The sequence below is a fragment of the Tyto alba genome, unplaced genomic scaffold (genome assembly GCF_018691265.1).
Source record: "Tyto alba isolate M040663 unplaced genomic scaffold, T.alba_DEE_v4.0 Super-Scaffold_32, whole genome shotgun sequence".
In the NCBI taxonomy this organism is placed as follows: Eukaryota; Metazoa; Chordata; class Aves; order Strigiformes; family Tytonidae; genus Tyto; species Tyto alba.
Genome location: NW_024881307.1, coordinates 7,272,945 through 7,290,173, shown reverse-complemented (window position 1 = coordinate 7,290,173; position 17,229 = coordinate 7,272,945). Strand labels below are relative to the sequence as shown.

At 41.7% G+C, this 17,229-nt stretch overlaps 1 protein-coding gene across 10 annotated transcripts in view; it reads left to right on the top strand.

Moving 5' to 3' along the window:
• NCAM1 (neural cell adhesion molecule 1) overlaps positions 1 to 17,229 on the top strand; it is a 150,390-nt gene that overhangs the window by 127,425 nt on the left and 5,736 nt on the right. For 7 of the 10 annotated variants that reach the window (XM_042800634.1, XM_042800639.1, XM_042800638.1 and 4 more), the window contains 4 exons: positions 999 to 1,123; positions 3,004 to 3,184; positions 14,681 to 14,888; positions 15,303 to 15,419. In XM_042800634.1, coding sequence (XP_042656568.1) covers positions 999 to 1,123; positions 3,004 to 3,184; positions 14,681 to 14,888; positions 15,303 to 15,419 — 631 coding nt within the window. Of the gene's footprint in view, positions 1 to 998; positions 1,124 to 3,003; positions 3,185 to 6,552; positions 6,704 to 14,680; positions 14,889 to 15,302; positions 15,420 to 17,229 lie in introns of those variants that run through there. The other 3 variants (XM_042800636.1, XM_042800641.1, XM_042800640.1) reach the window with 1 other exon arrangement.

Below are 17,229 nucleotides of genomic sequence, written 5' to 3'. Positions count from 1 at the left end.
TCCCCAGGGTAATATGGAAGCAGAAGGAGAAAGCATGTCTCTTGAGCAATTTGCTGCACTATTTCTGAGGGGGGTGGGGGCATAAATATGTCATCAATCAATCTATGTATTTGACTTTTGTTAGGGGAGGTGTTATAGTAAAGGTGCAAGAAGGAAATACTTGAGTTGGGATTGGGGAACCATCCTCTACAGATCACGTATGCAGGTTATGGAGGAATTGGCTAGAAAACGCAGTTGTTAGAGACATGGGCGTGAAAGGGTGTGGTTGTGAATCAGCGTGCCCTGCAGAGGCAAATGGCATCTCAGTTTTCTGCTGATGTAAGGGGTGCAAACTGGGAAATAGCTTTTCTTTTAAAAATTATTATTACAGAAGAGTGAAGGGGTCTAGTTCTCTCTAGCCTGTATTCATTGCAATTAGTTACACCAGTGCAAGCTGAGTGAAAAGATGTGCTGTTGTGATTCAGTACCATTTTTTCCACACTCATTGAAGTGAGCACACCAGTGAGTTTCTGGTCCAGCAACTGTAAAATCTAAACAACATTCAAAGTGCAAACTCAGGTCTGCATGACAAGCTTAATGTCCCTTTTTGGTGCTGCTCTTTACACCTACACTTCGCAGGAGCAGTCTGCCTGTTTGCCACATACCCTATCTTGACATTTTCCAGGTATTTCACATCAGTGTTTTACAAGAAAAGTAGTGAGGAACTGGTCATTGCTCTAGAATATTCTTGGAGAAGAGGGAGGTCTTTTTCACCTAGCCTCTGATTCCATTCCAGCACACAGGAAAATGGTAACTCGTATCAGTGAAAACAAGCTACCAAATACAAGTAGTACTTGGGTCTTGTAAATATTTGTTCCCTAGACACAGAGTGTCCTCTGGATCAGAGTGAGGTTGATACCATGGCAGCTGAGTATAATGAAGTATTTTTCTGATCTTGATGAGTAGTTTTTTTCCTAATGACTTTTTTACAAGTAAACATAAATCCACCATTGTTTCAGGGGAACCCAGTGCACCCAAGCTGGAAGGTCACATGGGAGAAGATGGAAACTCCATTAAAGTGAATGTTATCAAGCAGGATGATGGTGGCTCCCCAATTCGACATTATCTGATCAAATACAAAGCTGTAAGTATGACTGACATTCAAGCTTGATTTGTATGTAGCTTGTTCAGTACTTAGGTTTCACTATGTAGGCGGACAACCCTGAAGCTGAGATCTTGTAGGTAGGCCAGGATGGGAATACTTGCTAAGTGTGTGTGGTGGAAGTGTGTAGGGTATGAGATATGACATGCACAGAAGTAACATACATAATCTTTATCTGATTTTCTTTCCTTTCACTTTGCCTATGAAAGATTATTTCTCCATGCTGTCTTCCGTAGAACTGTGAACATATGGTAATTACAAGCACTTAGTATTATTTCATTTCCTGTACTTCTGAAATGGGATTGCCAGCAGCAGTTTAAATAGCTGGGGACCAGAGGTTCATAGTGTAGAGCACTGCCCACCTTCAGACATGTATCTAATAATAACTTTCTGTTGGTCATTGAAACTTCCATATTTGATTAATATGTGCCTCACTACCAAATTATTCTGTAGATTATTGAATAAGACATTCAATGTAGTCAATACAGATACAGGTAAAGTGAGAGATGCTACTGGAAGTGGTTCCCCTTTAGGCCTAACTTAATCAGTTCTCATTGTAAATTACCCAGAATTGCAAAATACATGATTCTCTGAGCAAAACATCTAGCCCTAGTCTGGGGAGAGAACATCTATGTGATGAGCAGCTAGTATTGTTGTAAGCTGAATGTGGCCCTTGTTTTGTGTTGGATGGTATTTTCTGTTTTTTTCCTACAAAAGAACACCCAGTCAGATTGCTTAGCACATCCTTGAGGAGTAGGACCTTGAGGAGAGGGTCAATGAGAATATAAAGCTCTTGAGGGCAGCAGAAAGAATTGCCAGAAGTTATTGAAGCTTTTTTCTACTGTCTGCACACTTTCTCAGTCTTAATACACCTGGTGGCAGCTGAGCTGTACCAGTGTGTTTGAGGTGAAATATGGAAGCTTTCCAGCTATTAAGAAAGCAAGACACTTTCTTAGTGACTGAGTCTGACAGATGTGGTGCTGAACTAATTCCATATTGGCTATTACTCATCTTTTCTTTATATGCTACAAATGAACAATCCTTATTGTACAGTCACAGAGCAGACTTTGCACTGCAGTCTAGAAATCCCAAGAGTATTAGTTACCACCGTCATTTTGTGCATTTTAGGTCACTTAGAGCTTCTTAGAATGGGGAGAGTCTTTGGAATGTCAAAAGGACAATCTAGTATCACAGAACCATAAAGTCCAGCAGAGACACTAAAGTCTGTTAGCACACTCCACTCCCAGAAGACTGCCCGAGTCTGCAAGGTACCTTGGCATTGGGTTTTTCAAATTTGTCTGAATGAAATGTACATCTGGATTCCCTGAAACTGGAGTAGGAATTATCAAAGTTACTAGTTGTATGCACCTTTAAATACCTCTCTTAAATAGTGCAGAATAGAATGGTAGGTGGTAAGCTAGGCCAAACCTGGGTTAAGAAGTAAATCTCTGTCTTTCAGATGATTTAAATTTGACATACTAAGACAGGAAAGAACACTCTTAAAGTGCTTTGCAGGGCATAGACATACAGAAGTCGCAGCGTTGCCCCTCTGAAATGGAACTAGTCTTGTGATGTGACAAAGATGAGAGGAAGAACTGAGGGATTTTCTTCAGGTGTGGTGACACTGCAGAAAACAGGATTCTGAGCAGGAAAGAAGCTGCTTCAGTATCTCTTGTCCTCTCCATTTAGAGCCAAGAGCACATGATGTTTTGCATCCCTGACTTAGCTGAGGAGCGTGTGCTTGTGTAGCAATCTTCCCCACTTTTCCATTTGTTAGTTAGCCATTACACTGTTCTCAAAGCTAGTTACTAATGTTGTGCTGTGTGTTTTGCATCCCGGCCTGTCATCTTGCTGCTCTGCAGAAGCATTCGTCGGAATGGAAACCAGAGATCAGACTTCCATCTGGCAGTGACCACGTCATGCTCAAGTCCCTGGACTGGAATGCGGAGTATGAGGTTTATGTGATAGCTGAAAATCAGCAAGGGAAGTCCAAACCAGCTCACTATGCTTTCCGAACTTCTGCTCAGCCTACTGTCATCCCAGGTACAGCAGTCATAAGCTCTACCATTGTTTTCTGCTTCCAATTAATGCAACAGTGCTGCATCCTTTAATGTGCCTGAGTAACCCTGACAACTTGCTTGCTTAAAGCCATTATCACAATTGGTTACCCATCCAAAGCTTAGTTTTTGCCATGTACATACCTGTACTGTAGTTCATGTTACAGTATGTACAGCGTTAGCAGTACACTGTGAGGAATGATACATGACAAATCCTTGTCTGACTATTTACAGGGAATGTTGGCTTTTTGTATCAGGGTAACAGGATTGCCAGATGAGAAAAAGAGGGGATAGAAAATGCTTTCTGAAACCAGAAAGTGGGATTCCCATTTTAAACTAAAACAAAAGAGACCATTCAGATCTCAGGGGTGATGCTTTTTACAATGCAGATTTCTCTTCCAAATCTGCTTGGGGCTTGCTTACTGCTCATTTGTCCATCCAGATCAGCCTTTGGAGGAATAAAGGCATAAGGAATTTGCTAGCGGTTGGAAATGGAGGGGGTTAAAATCTTTCTCAGAAGTTTTTTTATTAAATGAAATGCAGATCAAATTACAGTAATTTTAAAACAGCACTGTTTTAATGTTGGGTAGGGCATGAGGAAAAAGTAATTAGCATTAGAATGCTGCTGGAAACGCTTGTTTCAGACAGGCTGTACTAAGTGTGCTTAAAAAGTGAGGTAGAAGGACAAATGCTACAAATAAACAAGCAGACCCTGTCAGCTGAGATGCTAGGAATTCAGTTCGCTGGAGGCTGTTGGAAGGACAGTTGGTATATCTTTTCTACACAGGTGGTAGTAGCACACATTAAAAAGCAAGCAAGCAAATACAAAACTGAAAAAATCCCCTAAACCAAATAAAGCCTCAAGGATGAAATTGCTGGACTACCTGTAAATTAAAGTTTTAATTGGTTAAAGGCAGATGGACAAACTTCAAAGCTTGAGTCAGTCAAGATAAGTCCTCACTGCACATCCAGAGTTAAGCACATTCATGCCAAGATTGGTGCTGACAGTCCATATTGATGGGAGTGATTTGGTTTCATTCTGTCTTCTAGATTGTTAACTCAGTCTCATGTTTTTCTTCAGAACAACTAGAGAGTTTTCTTCAGTATTTCCCTCGCACTGAGAATTCAGTCCTCAGTCTGCCCCCACTGCATCTACTCCCTTCCTGTCTGAAGGAAACAGCTGAGACTTGTGCAGTTTACATGCTGAAACTCCACTTGATCAAGTCAGATAATGTTGTTAAGCATACAAATGTGTGACCTAGTTGTTGGGCCTTGAAAAATGTGTAGGGAGGATGAGGATAAGGAGGAGGAGGGAAATGGGGCGAAAGAGGATTGGGATGTACATTTGAACAAGGCTGTAGTTTTGGGTGGAAGGACCCTCAGTAACTCATTTAAGCAACTTACTCTCTGATTCTCATTTTCAGCAGCTCTAATACTTGCTACCCTCACATATTTGAAGGACAACTGTGACTCATGTGGCAGGAGAAAGTGAGGGTAATTTGGCAAAGAGTGCCTCAAGGTCAGTTCAGAGCTCAACAGTCAAATGCAGTAGGCTGGAAACAGCAGAAAGTGGTTCCTTTGCACTGTGTATCTCCCCAGGGAAAGTTACAAGTACTGATCAGTCTTTTTGTTCCTCCACAGCCCTTTGTGTGCAACCATTGTTGCCTTCCTGTGCTGATACTCTCTTTTAGCCTCTGTTACATGCCCAATGGGACAACAAAGCTACCTGAGACAACTGGGATGTCTTGCACAGTTGTGTTAGCAAATTTTGAGAACACTGTTGTCTTTGGAATACATGGTATTCATACTGTAGTCCATGGCAATGGGAGGAGCAACGAGCCCAGATGCCACTGAGCCCTTTAAATCCAACAGCAACATAGGCAGCAACCCTCTAAAAAATAGGGGGGGGCGGGAAAGCCCAGTTTGTTATCACAGGTGTAACTTTGGCCTCTGAAATTATTTCTCACTTAGTCTGGTATGAAGCGTAGGAGGAATCAGGATTTGAGGCTGCCACTGAAATGTTGCACTTGGAAAAGCAGTTGTTTTGGAGTGCAAATACGCTGCAGGATTGACCGAACAGATGGATGCAGTTGGTTCTCAGAAAGAATGTGCTCTGGTTCAGGGGCAAGTAGAGCACTGCAGTGAAATGATTACTGACGGCTGTGCTGGATTTACGATTCTTTCTCTGTGTTGTTTTGTTTGATTGGTTGTTTTGTAGAGGACTTTGTTTTCTACTAGGCCTTCCAAGGTGTTTCCAGACCCTTTGGTTCCCTGAGCTGATCTCCAAACTAATAACACTGGGGAAAATATTTCCAAAGGGCAGGCTAGATTTTTCTGACATGCAGTCCATAGGCCTCTACTGAAATGAAGGCAAGTATGCCAAATTTCATTAGGGAAGAGGCTCTGTCTATTACTTTCCTTTAGCATCTCTTACTGTTTTCATGGCATTTAGCATTTACATTTTTATTTCAAAATGAGCTACATAGGAGAGGTCAAAGCCAATGCCTCTAACATGGCATTGCCCTGCTTGACAGTAATAGCTAGGAATTTCGTGCAGACACAATGTATATTTATTATGTAGAGTCCTTTGTTACAATCATCAGTACAGTGTCTTTAAAATGGTTGGAAGGATAAGGGTATTATTTTCAGTAGTAATAGTTGCATTAGAATAGTTTACAATCAGCTAGGGGGCTAAATGGAAAAGTTAGTCCTGTATTCTTGAGACCTTCTTGCTTTTCCAGGGTTTTAGTCACCTGGCTCTATTATCCAAGTCCTTGGTACAACAGGCTTTTCAGGAAGGACTTGGACAGGCACATGGATTGTCTGCTACAGCAAAGCGCTTTTTTTTAAAAAAAAATATGTAAAAGGCAGTGTTGTCCTTTCAAATAGTAGGTAACCATTCTCTTGTGTTTCTCGCTGAGCCTTCTGTTCCATCATTTTTAATCTCATTTGCTTGCGAACCCCATAAACCCTGACTTGGACCCTGCTCTGCAGCTTTGGACATTGCTGAGCTTCTGAACCGGCCCTTTTGTCGGTGTGAATGTGCTAATGCTCTTCTTTAGCCGTTAGCCATTTTAATTTACAAAATTAAATAAACCTTTGATTCTTATGTTTTCTATATTTATGACCTAATTTTTTTTATCTATTTTTCTCTCTTTCTCTCTTTCTTTCTTTTTCTTCCTCGTCCTTTATTCCCTCCCCTCTCCCTTCTTCCCCTTACTCCTTTCCTATGTCTGTCGTCATACATGTCACCTTGGATCTCACGGGGAAACATCCACGCTTGCCACATGCACCAAATTTGTTTTTAAACAACCATATTTTCCCCTCCTGGGAACCATTGTCTGGCACCTGCAGCGACCTTGGGAAGTCCATCAACGTCGTCCTCCTTTGTTTCATTGCTTCTTTCTGCAGTGACTCTGCTTTTGCTCTGTTAGAAACTTAAAATAAAATAAAGCAATATTTTCTTGAGAAGGCCTGGGTCTCACCAAGGCGTGAAAGCAGATAACTTCTTTGCTTCAGAGGATCATGTCAGTTCAGAGAAGAAAAAAAAAAAAAAAAAAAAAAAAGAGGGGCAAAACACCACACACAAAAACAAAAACACAGAGAACATTAGAACATTTACAAAAAATGTTTAATTTGAAAAAGGCAGTATTTTGTAACAAGGAAAAAAGGCGTAGGCCAAGTTTTTTCTCTTTAACATTTTTTTGTTACTTGTAATGAATTTTCCCTTTTTAATGGATGTGAAGAAAGATTGTTGTTGTTGCTGTTTGCTTTCTGTTTTTCATCAAAGGAAGGTACATTATAGAAAGCCTTTTAAGATACTGCTTTTTTACTGATTTTCTTGCACATCTGGTGCTGATCCACCACTGTATTGTGCAAAAGGTTTCTAAGGCCCCACCCACAAATCTAAACCCACAGACTACAAAAAGAGAAAGAAGATTTGTCAGAGATGATCCTACTGGTTGCCCAAATGTCTCTGTGGTCTTTTGCATGTGGATTGAAATTTATGGCATTAGAAGGTTTTCCTGATGTGGTGGTCTGAATATAAACATCTTGTGGGAATTACATTGAAGAGATGTCTGTCTTTCTTCTTTATGTGGTTGAATCCTTGCAACTTCATTGGCCCCTTGTGTGCAGTCAAGTATCTCATGACCCATAGTGGATCTGGGGCATAATACAGCCCATGAGCATACAAATTTGTAATGGATGCTTGTCTAACATTTTCAGGTTTTCCACTACTCTATTATCAACTTCACAGAGCGATCCCTTTTCTTGCTATTTTAACAGAAAATATTAGCTTGCAGGAAGTTACATGACCAGCTAAATTATTATTATTATTAATGTTTCTTCATAATATTCATGGTTAACTGTGCATGTGACACTACCAGATGGGATTAATACAAGGTGTAAATTGGTGCAATGTAATGCATCTTTGTTACCAGATTCTACATATTGCATTTTGTTGAACAGATTTCAGTTGACTTTTTTCTTATTCTTACTTAAAAAAACCAACCAAACAAACAAACAAAAAAAAACCCAACAACAGCAAAAAAAAAAAAAAAAAAAAAAAACACAAAAAATCAACCCAACAGCAAAAAAACATATGCCCCTCGTGAATTGTCTGTGTGGTGGGAAATCTGTTTGGTTCTGATGCTCTTCTAAAAGTGGTTGTTTCTCCCCCTCTGGGCCTCTCTTTCCCTGTGAGTGGGCCTGAGGTTGCCAAGGATGAAATTGTTGACATAGTTGTCAAACTATCTGTACAGAATGTCTCAAATACTATCAGTTGTGTGGAATGGGATAAATATTCCTAACAAAATTCTAATCAGGCACAAACAAGAAATCTCGCCATCAGTCTTGCCTAACTATGCACTTTATACTCTGCATATAAGTCTCTGTTGTGTTTATTCAGACCTTGTTCATTATGATTTGTGAACTGCTTTTCTATCTAAATTATAAATGAAAACTTTGTGCAGGTGTTGCTAACAAAAGCATGTGGATTTCTTTAATGAAAAACCCCTCACCTCCAGCGTTTTAGAGCATAGAAAATTTGTTAGATCTTTTGAGTTTACACCTTAGTGTTATCGAGGTACAGCAAGAGTAATCATAATACTAAAAAGTTGTGTGACCTTCCCTTATAGCTGAATTTAAGTTCATCTGTAGTTCTGTTATCAGCTTGTATTGAGGGGTTTCCCTCAGCCACATATGGAGATTATTAGCTGAGGTTGAGATGTATCCCACCCAACTCATAGGTTATTAAAATGATCTTGCCTGAAGTATAACTTTACATAGTGTAGTGTGGAGAGAGAGCAGCACCTCTAGAGGACATTCTTCCTATTCAAGGAGAGGTCCCTTAAAGCACTGGAAATGCATTATGCTCTGAGGGGCCTTCTCTCTATGGTGACTAGGCAAAACCCAGACAAGTAGATGAGAGGTCATTTACGTGTTTGAAGTTACTTGAAATTAATCCCATACTCACTGGCAAACAGGAATCCAGTCAACATGGAATATATACAAAAAGAGCTTCTGTCCCTGTGTTTGTAAAAGTAGGGAGCATAGCTGGTATTTTTGCCACCAGTTTATTCAGATTCATAACATGTCAGATACTAGATATACATCGAATCCTTCAGGTCTTACAGTCAGTGCTGGTCAAGGTCCCAGGCGTTATTCCCAACGTAAATAAAATAAAGTTTTCAGAAAGGCCAGCTCTCTTTTTCTGTGCTCAGAGATGAAACATAGATTCAGATCTGTGAACCAGAAGTTCAAACACTCACATGCAACTTTGCAAACACATGTTCTACGTGAACAGCTCATACCTACAGGAAGGTTGGAACCTCAGCCCTTAGAAAAGATATTTACATGTGTCTGTGGTGAACAGCAGAGCCTTGTAGGATCTCACATTGACCCATGGGATTCCAGCTGTTGTACCCCCTGTTTGTTGTTAAGTCTCTACATATTTGCAAAGATGTTTGTCAGAGCATTACTTTGGCTGCCTTCATTTTACAGGAAGGCCTTGTTTGATGACATTCTGCTCCACCAGGATCAGTTGCAATTGTTCACACCTCCTAGTTTCTGCTAGATAAAAGAACATTGTGAAGCTCTCCTGACTCTTGAAGGTGGTGGAGTGGAACGAGCAGCCAGTGGCAGAGGTGTGTGCATTGCAGTAGTATAGAAGAAGGGCAGCTGTGTCAGAGGTCCAACTGCAGATCAGCTGTTCAGATTTACAGTCTATTTTACTCCTGAAAAGAGGAACTTTGCGTGACTCTCTGTTTACAGTTTTTCCTTTTTGTATACTTATATTCCCCTTTTCATCCTTGGAAAGGGAGTCAGTCATAGGAAAATAACAGAACTTGAAGCCAGGAGCAGACCACTGAAGCCACAGTGTTGGTGACAATCTAAAAGGAGGTCTGTAGCAGTTCTGTGAAGTATCCATTGCCCTCTTGTCTTGGAAAGAGTGCTCCACAGACTGCTGTGTATTTCTGCTACCTGGTAGCTAAGTTGAAAGCAAGCATAAGTTGTTGAGCCTAAACCTGTGTGGCAGAAGCTGTTGCCACTTGGAATAGAAGGTTGCTCTCCTGTTGCTTTTCTCCACTATAAATTGTGCAGAGTGTCTGACAGAATGAGGTCTGTAAAATGTGGCACTCCTATCTGAAGGATACTCCTAAGTGTTTGCAAATTAAAGCTGTTAGCATCCACTGAGAACAAATAACTTTTCTCCTGGTTTGGGGTTTTTTTTCTTCTGATGCATGAAATTAATTTTTATGTGTTTTGTTTGTTGTTCTCTCTTCTGCCAAATATTGTAGGACCTTTGAAATGCCTGGAATCGTATCTGCTTCTCTCCATCCCTTTTTTGTCTTTGTGCCTGAACATTCTCCTCACATTCTAGCTGAGACCCCACTAGGAAGACACATCTGAGTGGTTCTGCTCTCTCTGACAGGGCGGATGTCTGTACAGAGTTGCAAAAAGTAAAATTGATGGGTCATTTTATTGTACACTGTAAAATAAGGGTAATTTGAAAGGTCAGTCTTGTAGGAGGCTCATTTTCCATTGAAAAAATAATTTGTAATTAATAAATTCTTCACTGGTTTAGAATTAAGGACTCAAGAAATTTTTTAACGTTTTGTGTTTCCTTATTTAACCTATGGAAGTATTATTCCTCTTAGTCCTGAGACTAGCAAAAGAGAATCAACAGAAAGCTTCTCATCAGGTTGAATGTACTCTGGATCAGGACAGAAATGTCCACTGTGTATTTACCTGGTAGCATTCACTAGTGATAGGCAGTGTTAGCAGCTGGTGCTCAACAACCTAACCGTTTGTTTACACTTCTTTTGTACACTGAATTTTTAGGCCCCAGCAAACTTGTTAGGGATGCTAAGTGTCTAAATACTAACTTGATTAAGTACAACATAAATCAGGTATTGGATGGAATTAATAGTTCTTAAAGTATCTGTAGATCAATTTAATTTGATCAAATGTGCCAGTCTATGAAACTGAATAATATACTACTACATGCTTCCTGCATTTTATAGTAACAGCAAAATTCCTTTACAAAATGGATGCAGAAAAAAGAAATACAGCAGCATCAGCCTTTCAAGTTCATGAGGTCTTTAAGGATTCTTATGTTGTTCTTCCTTATTGCTAGTCTCTGAAACATGTGGAATATCAATTCATGCCATGAATTGGAATTTATAAAACCAGATCTAGTGGAAGAGATTTGAAAGTTACTGAAAATTGCAGGGCTTTCTTACTAGCCTAGAAAAAAAATACTGTGGGCAATTACCTTGGCCCAGTTTCATTGTCTGAAACATAAAATCTGAGAATAGCACAAAAACAAGGGCATTCCTCTGCAGATTTGTCCTCATTCTCCCCATCTCTCTACTCTTCTGCCTTTGCAGCCTTTCCTGTTGTAGCTGCTCGTGGTCCCTGGGGCAGAGGGGCAGAGCAAGAAAGATAATGGTTCTGGAAGGGAGGGAGAAACAAGGAGGGGAGACCTGTACCTGCTCAGTAGATCTCCTTTGGGTGTTTAGAGAGAAAATAGTTATTTTGTAGCTATCATAGTAGAAATTGGATCTTTGGGAACAGTAGTGCTTGGCGGTTTTTATAACCTTGTGCAGCGGGTTCCAAACTATCAGGGCCAGTCAGCCTACTAACAGGTTACAGCAGTTCTTGAGGACTGCTGTCCTGCAGCACTTAGTTAAACTTCAACACTGACAGCACAGTCACTCAATGTCACCTGGGTGCTCTTTGTAATTTTACGGGTCAGCTGCAGATCATCTGTGGCTGCAAGACCACAGTGGTCTGGGCTAGAACTGTAGCTTCATGCTAATGAAACCAAATGGACTTCTGAGGAAACACAGAATTATTTTGTAGTTACATAGGAGCCCTCCTAGTGTAGCATTATAAATAGTTTATGCCCTTGCTTCCTAAATACAAAAGAGAGGAGCCTGGGACAGAGTGTAAGGATAGCTGGGCACATCTTTGCTATGAACTGTTGGTTATATTGGCTTCAGCAAATCTCTGGCAGTTGTAGTGGCTGAAGATTTACTGTTCCAGGGATGCTTGGGGTCACAGGAAAATCAGTGGCAAAACAGAGAATTGGTGCTAGGCTTGAACATCTTTATCTGTTGTGTTAGTCATAAAACCATCTTTTCTCTGTTACATCTGATCTTTTCTAACCTTTCATCTGAGAAGAGCCTTGCATGTTGTCTGATAATATGTCTGTGGTTTGGAAAACTTTCATAAAACCTGGAATACCTGCAACAGTTTTCAGATTTTCTGTTTGTGAACATTTAGATTTTTCTTCATGTTACATTTGTGTTTTCAGTGCCTCACAAGAAGCTGATGGAAGCCACCTAAAAGAGAAATGTAGACAGGCTGTAGATCAAATCATGGAGCCACCACTGGGCCTTTGAGTAGAAGTCTGAGTACTTTCTTCATCATTCCACTGCAATTAGCAAGATCAGTCATTTTGTGGGGCCAGGTACTTGCTGGGGTTTGGTTTTGCAGAGCAGAGCATCTGCTGTCCCAGTAGATCCTAGTAATTGCCAAGGGCTATCAGAGAACCTAACACTCTGCTTCCCAAGCACTAATCAGAGAAATGCACAGACGTGCACACACAAACATATGAGGACCTTCCATTGCCATTTTAAGCAGAATGGCAAATATTGCTTGGAACAGGAACTACCCTTTTCTTCCACTTTTGCTTTCTGTTACTAATCTGAAATAGAGAGGGGTAAGTATTCAGAAAGGCTTTTCTGCAGTAGTGCTAAGTAATCTGTATAAAATCCCTGTTTAGAAAGTAGAGCAGATTTCTATTCAATCCAAATTTGGTGGGGAAAGATAAGACATTCAGCTCTCATTTGGGGATTTCTGTTAAAATTTCATATATTATTCCTAGCCTAAGCTCATCCACCTTCTGTCTAGAGCTTTTGAATTTTGTTGTATCTTTGCTCAAATAAAGTGCCTTTATTGTATGTGCTATTCTGCTGCATACAGGGCTACAATGACCTAATTCATCCCTGCACATTTCTTTTCTGAAGTTACATTGACTGAGTTTCCCCAGTAATTTTTTTTAATTCTTCAACCAAAACTGTGATATTTTCCTGAATCATCATCTTCTTCCGTGTATTTTCTGAACAGCTTTCCCACATTAGTCATACTGATGCCAAAGACAGAGGTATTCTTTCATTTCCAGCTCCTTGTATCCCTGTTTATACATGTTTCTTGGTATTGCTAGAAGTGGAATGGAAACAGTCAGGCCCAGGAGCCCACAGGAATGCCTGAACCTTTTGATCTCCAGTGGCACTGCAAAACTGACTCCTGCACAGGGAAGAATTTAGTTCCTTCCTTACTATTCATGTGCATCAGCCTGCCCAAGTCTAATACTATGTGTAAATACTAAGATGCTTGAAAACAGGCACTGCTGCAATGCCTGCTGAGGACCCAGAAGCTTTGGCTGTGCCCCAGAGGCAGAAGATGTGATTGTCCCAATGGGTTTGCAGTTTTTGCAGTTCTTGCAGTTCACATGGGTCATGTGCAGTCTTTCACAGACAAGGTATGAGCAGTGTATAAGGCAAAGAAAAGATTGTGTTTGGGGGTTGTGACATCCAACAGTAAAAAATGCAATAGAAATTAATAGAATTGCATCTTAATTGAAAGAAAAAAAAAATACTCCTATGGACAGTGACAAACATGCTGCTCTTGTTCAGCTGTCTCAGTAAATACCAGTAAGCAGCTCTGTCAGACGCATAAGCCTTTGCTGAGTGCACAGTCTCATAGTGAGAGGCAGATTATGAGACAGCTGAGACTAGCAAGCAGGTTTTGCATAGTTTGGTATATCTAAATAGGTGCTGAACTGTATAAGCCAGCAGCCAAATGCTCTGCCTTACAGATCAGCAGCTTGGGAAGAATTATTCTGAATAAAAAAAGGGGAACAAAAAATAGTTTCTGTTCAGGGTACAATGGTAAGAGGCTGGGAAGCTGCAGCTGGCAATGTACAAGACTGTGTCTGTTGGTTTTGTGATGATCAAAGGCTTTGACAGGATTGATTGATGTGTTTATCCATTCCCTATTTCTAAGAAAGTACTCAGCATTTTACAGGCAGGTAGACAGTTAAAGGCACTTCCCCTGAAGTTAGTACTATCTGGGCAGTCCTGTGCATGTTCTAGGCCTCCATCAACACCTCTCACCTGCTGTCCTTTTGTCTACTGGAAAAGGCAAAGTATTTTTTCTATTCTGTAGATGGGAAAATGTGGTGGAGTGGGCAGCTGCTGTGATCAGGACAATGTCAACAGAGTGATAGTCTGCTTATCTTTACCATCTGCTTCCTCAGAAGGCTACTTGGATTGTTGTCTGTACCTAAGCCAAAACACTCCTGGAGCATTCACTGACGAGCTCAGCTATCCCTGGACCAGACATGAAAAGCTTACCACTTCCCAGTTCTAAGTAGCTGAGTCTTACCTGAGCAACAGGAAGGGGTTTCATTCTTCCTTTTGTTTTCACCACCTAAGGGGCTAATCAGCACAGGAGGCTCCACAGGTATCAACCCAGTATTCTGTGTCCCACCAGGGCACGTCACGCTACAGAGTCTAGGTTTCACTTACACTTGTCCTTATGCCAGTGTCACTCTGGACCCTAGACACAGCCTTCATCCTAAGGAAGTGGTGGAGGGAAGCAGGAGCTCTTCAGTCCTGGCTGGGTATATACTACAGTAGAAGAGGTTTCTGTTGTCTGCTTTCCAGGCCTTAGCCCAGTAGAGATGGTAAAAAGCCCATTAGGTCCAAGTGGATCTGTCTTTTCAGGTAGATTGTCCTGCATGTCTTCAGGATAAAGTACTGGTTATAACACAAGGCTGCTAGAAAAAGGGTCTACCTTCTGTAAGTTTCCCATGCTTGCAACCTAAGCGTCGCCAAATTTGAGCCATAACTAGACCAAATGCACCTTTTAACTACAATGCCGTCTTCTCTTCTCTTTTTGGTCTCTAAAGCCAGCACTAGCCCTACATCAGGCCTTGGGACTGCTGCCATCGTAGGCATTCTCATTGTTATCTTTGTGCTGCTCCTGGTGGCTGTGGATGTCACCTGCTACTTCCTGAACAAGTGTGGCCTGCTGATGTGCATTGCTGTCAACTTATGTGGCAAATCCGGCCCAGGAGCCAAGGGCAAAGACATGGAGGAGGGCAAAGCCGCCTTCTCGTGAGTACTGCCATCACTTGTATTGCTCCTGTTGATCAGCATGTCCCCTCAACAGCTCTGGAAAATAAACTCTTTTAGGGAGTTCTGGGTTCCTCATCTCTGATGGGAGGGTACTGAAAAGATCTGGGGCCACCGTGGTCCTGCTTTATATTTCTAGGAATGGCTTTCTTTAGCCATTTCTCTGGTTTTGTCCTGTTCCTGTTAGTAGCCATCAAATGGCTGGCCCAGATGCTGGACGTCACAGTGGTCTTCTGTGCTATAGGTAATAATTGGAAGGGGATGTGACAAAAAGAAGTAATCTGCTGTTTAGGCCAGTCTGTTTCTGTTATTAGCTATCGACGTTTGCAGCATGTCTTTGCAGAAGGGTACCTCATGTGAATGGCAACTAATCTCCATGCAATTCCTCTCTTACAGGAAAGATGAGTCCAAGGAGCCTATTGTGGAGGTGCGGACTGAGGAGGAGCGGACCCCCAACCACGATGGGGGAAAACACACAGAGCCCAATGAGACCACCCCGCTGACGGAGCCAGAGTATGTTGGCATTAGTCAATCTTAGCACATGGTCAATACATTTCTCTCAGTTGCCTCAATCCCTGATCTCTCATGCCCACGACTTAGGGCAGGAAGAGGGAAAGAAAGGTAAAATCTCCACATTTTACTTGTGACATACCAGTGAGGAAATGCCTCCTCTCTTCCTCAAGATTCAGTGACTCCTATTTCCAGCACTGGAAGGGAAAGGGGAGTAAAGCAATGTTTCTTCAAAGACCTGTCTCTGTCAGTCCTGTTCAGTGTGTCGATTAGGTACCTGTCCAGGTTCACTACAAAGGATCCAGAGCAAAAGCAGCCCCCAGCTAGCCCTAACTCCTGCCTGAGCTCTGCCCTAGCGATGCTGCATGAGTGCTTGAATGCCCCAGGGCGAGAGCTTTCCTCTCTACTGATAGCAGCAGAATAGCTATGCTCTGGGAGGCATGGCAAGTCTGATTACTCCATGAGAAGGCTGAGAGCTACCTACGAGTTTACTTTATATCTGAGAACTTGTTTGGGGCCTGAATCTGGGAATCCATGTTAGCTGGGATGGGCAAGGTTTAAGTATTGCCCACTGTCTACATTAAGCTCTTTCCTAGACTGCTGGAGTTCTAGTGTTCTCCAAATACCTCTCCATAGCTTCTGGAGCAGTAATGAGGGGAATTCACTTGAAGTTGCCGAAACGCTTATTAATATTTGGGTCAGGTTTGGGATTGATGGCACAAGTTGGGTTCCTTTCCTTCAGCAAAGTCATTATAGCCGTGAGGTGGTCAGGCTCTTCCACGTGCACTCTGCTCACCTCCTTTGATTAGGTTAGCAGTGGGGCCCGCTGGTAAAATGGCTCTGCTGGAAGGCTCTGTAAGGTGAGAGGAAAAAGTCCTAAAGCAGCACTGATATGCAAATGCGCAGCAGTGAGGAATAGCTGGGATTTATATTGTCCTGATTTTCTTGGCTAGTCTTACCAGAGTTTTAACTCAATTATCCTCCTCTATGAAGATTTTCTCCCTGTTAATACGTCTGGGGTGGTGTTCTCAGGCACACTGGCTCTCATGGAATAAACCATTTGTTTTTCCAGCTTGGCATCTGTGTACTTTTTGTGACAACCAGTGCTACATTATGTCTGCTAAAGCACTGTTACACTGTCAGACATTGTCCTAAAGGAAACCTTACTCCAGCCAACACAACAGGCTGGAATCTGATCAAAAGGGCAGAAAAGATCACTTCAAAGCTGCATGTATGTATGTGTATGTACATATATATATATGCATTATATGTGTGTGTGAGAAAACTAATTATATTCTGTGTGGTTTGATGAAGACCTTAGACTTGCGGGCAAAAGGCCAGGGCCAAGATGAGGGACTGGATTCAGGGGTCCTACACTGGGACCTTGTTGCATGGTGACAGATGGCACAGGGCTGCAAGTTCAGGGAACTGGTAGAAAGCTTGGTGAGGACTTGGAAGGGGCTGAGAGGAAAGCTAGGCTAAAAGAGAAGAGTCTCTGCGAGTTCACGGGGTTCTGTTTGGCTAAGACTTGATCCAAAATCTGTGTGAACAAGCCATTCCTGAAGGTTGTGTACTCTTTGCTCTTTTTCTCTTCCTAGTTACTCTTCAGTCATCCTAGCCAGCCCTTGCCACATTTGACTTTTGACAAGTTTCTGCTCCTCTGAGTACTTCTCCATGTTCTGTGTGTGTTGTAACCATGTGCCACGCTGCTGCTGCACCACCTACTTGCCTTCTCACTCTTACATTCCGTTCCCCTTTCCCCTGCTGTCATTTACGGGCTTCATTGTCTCTATATCTCTTCTACTCCTGTCCT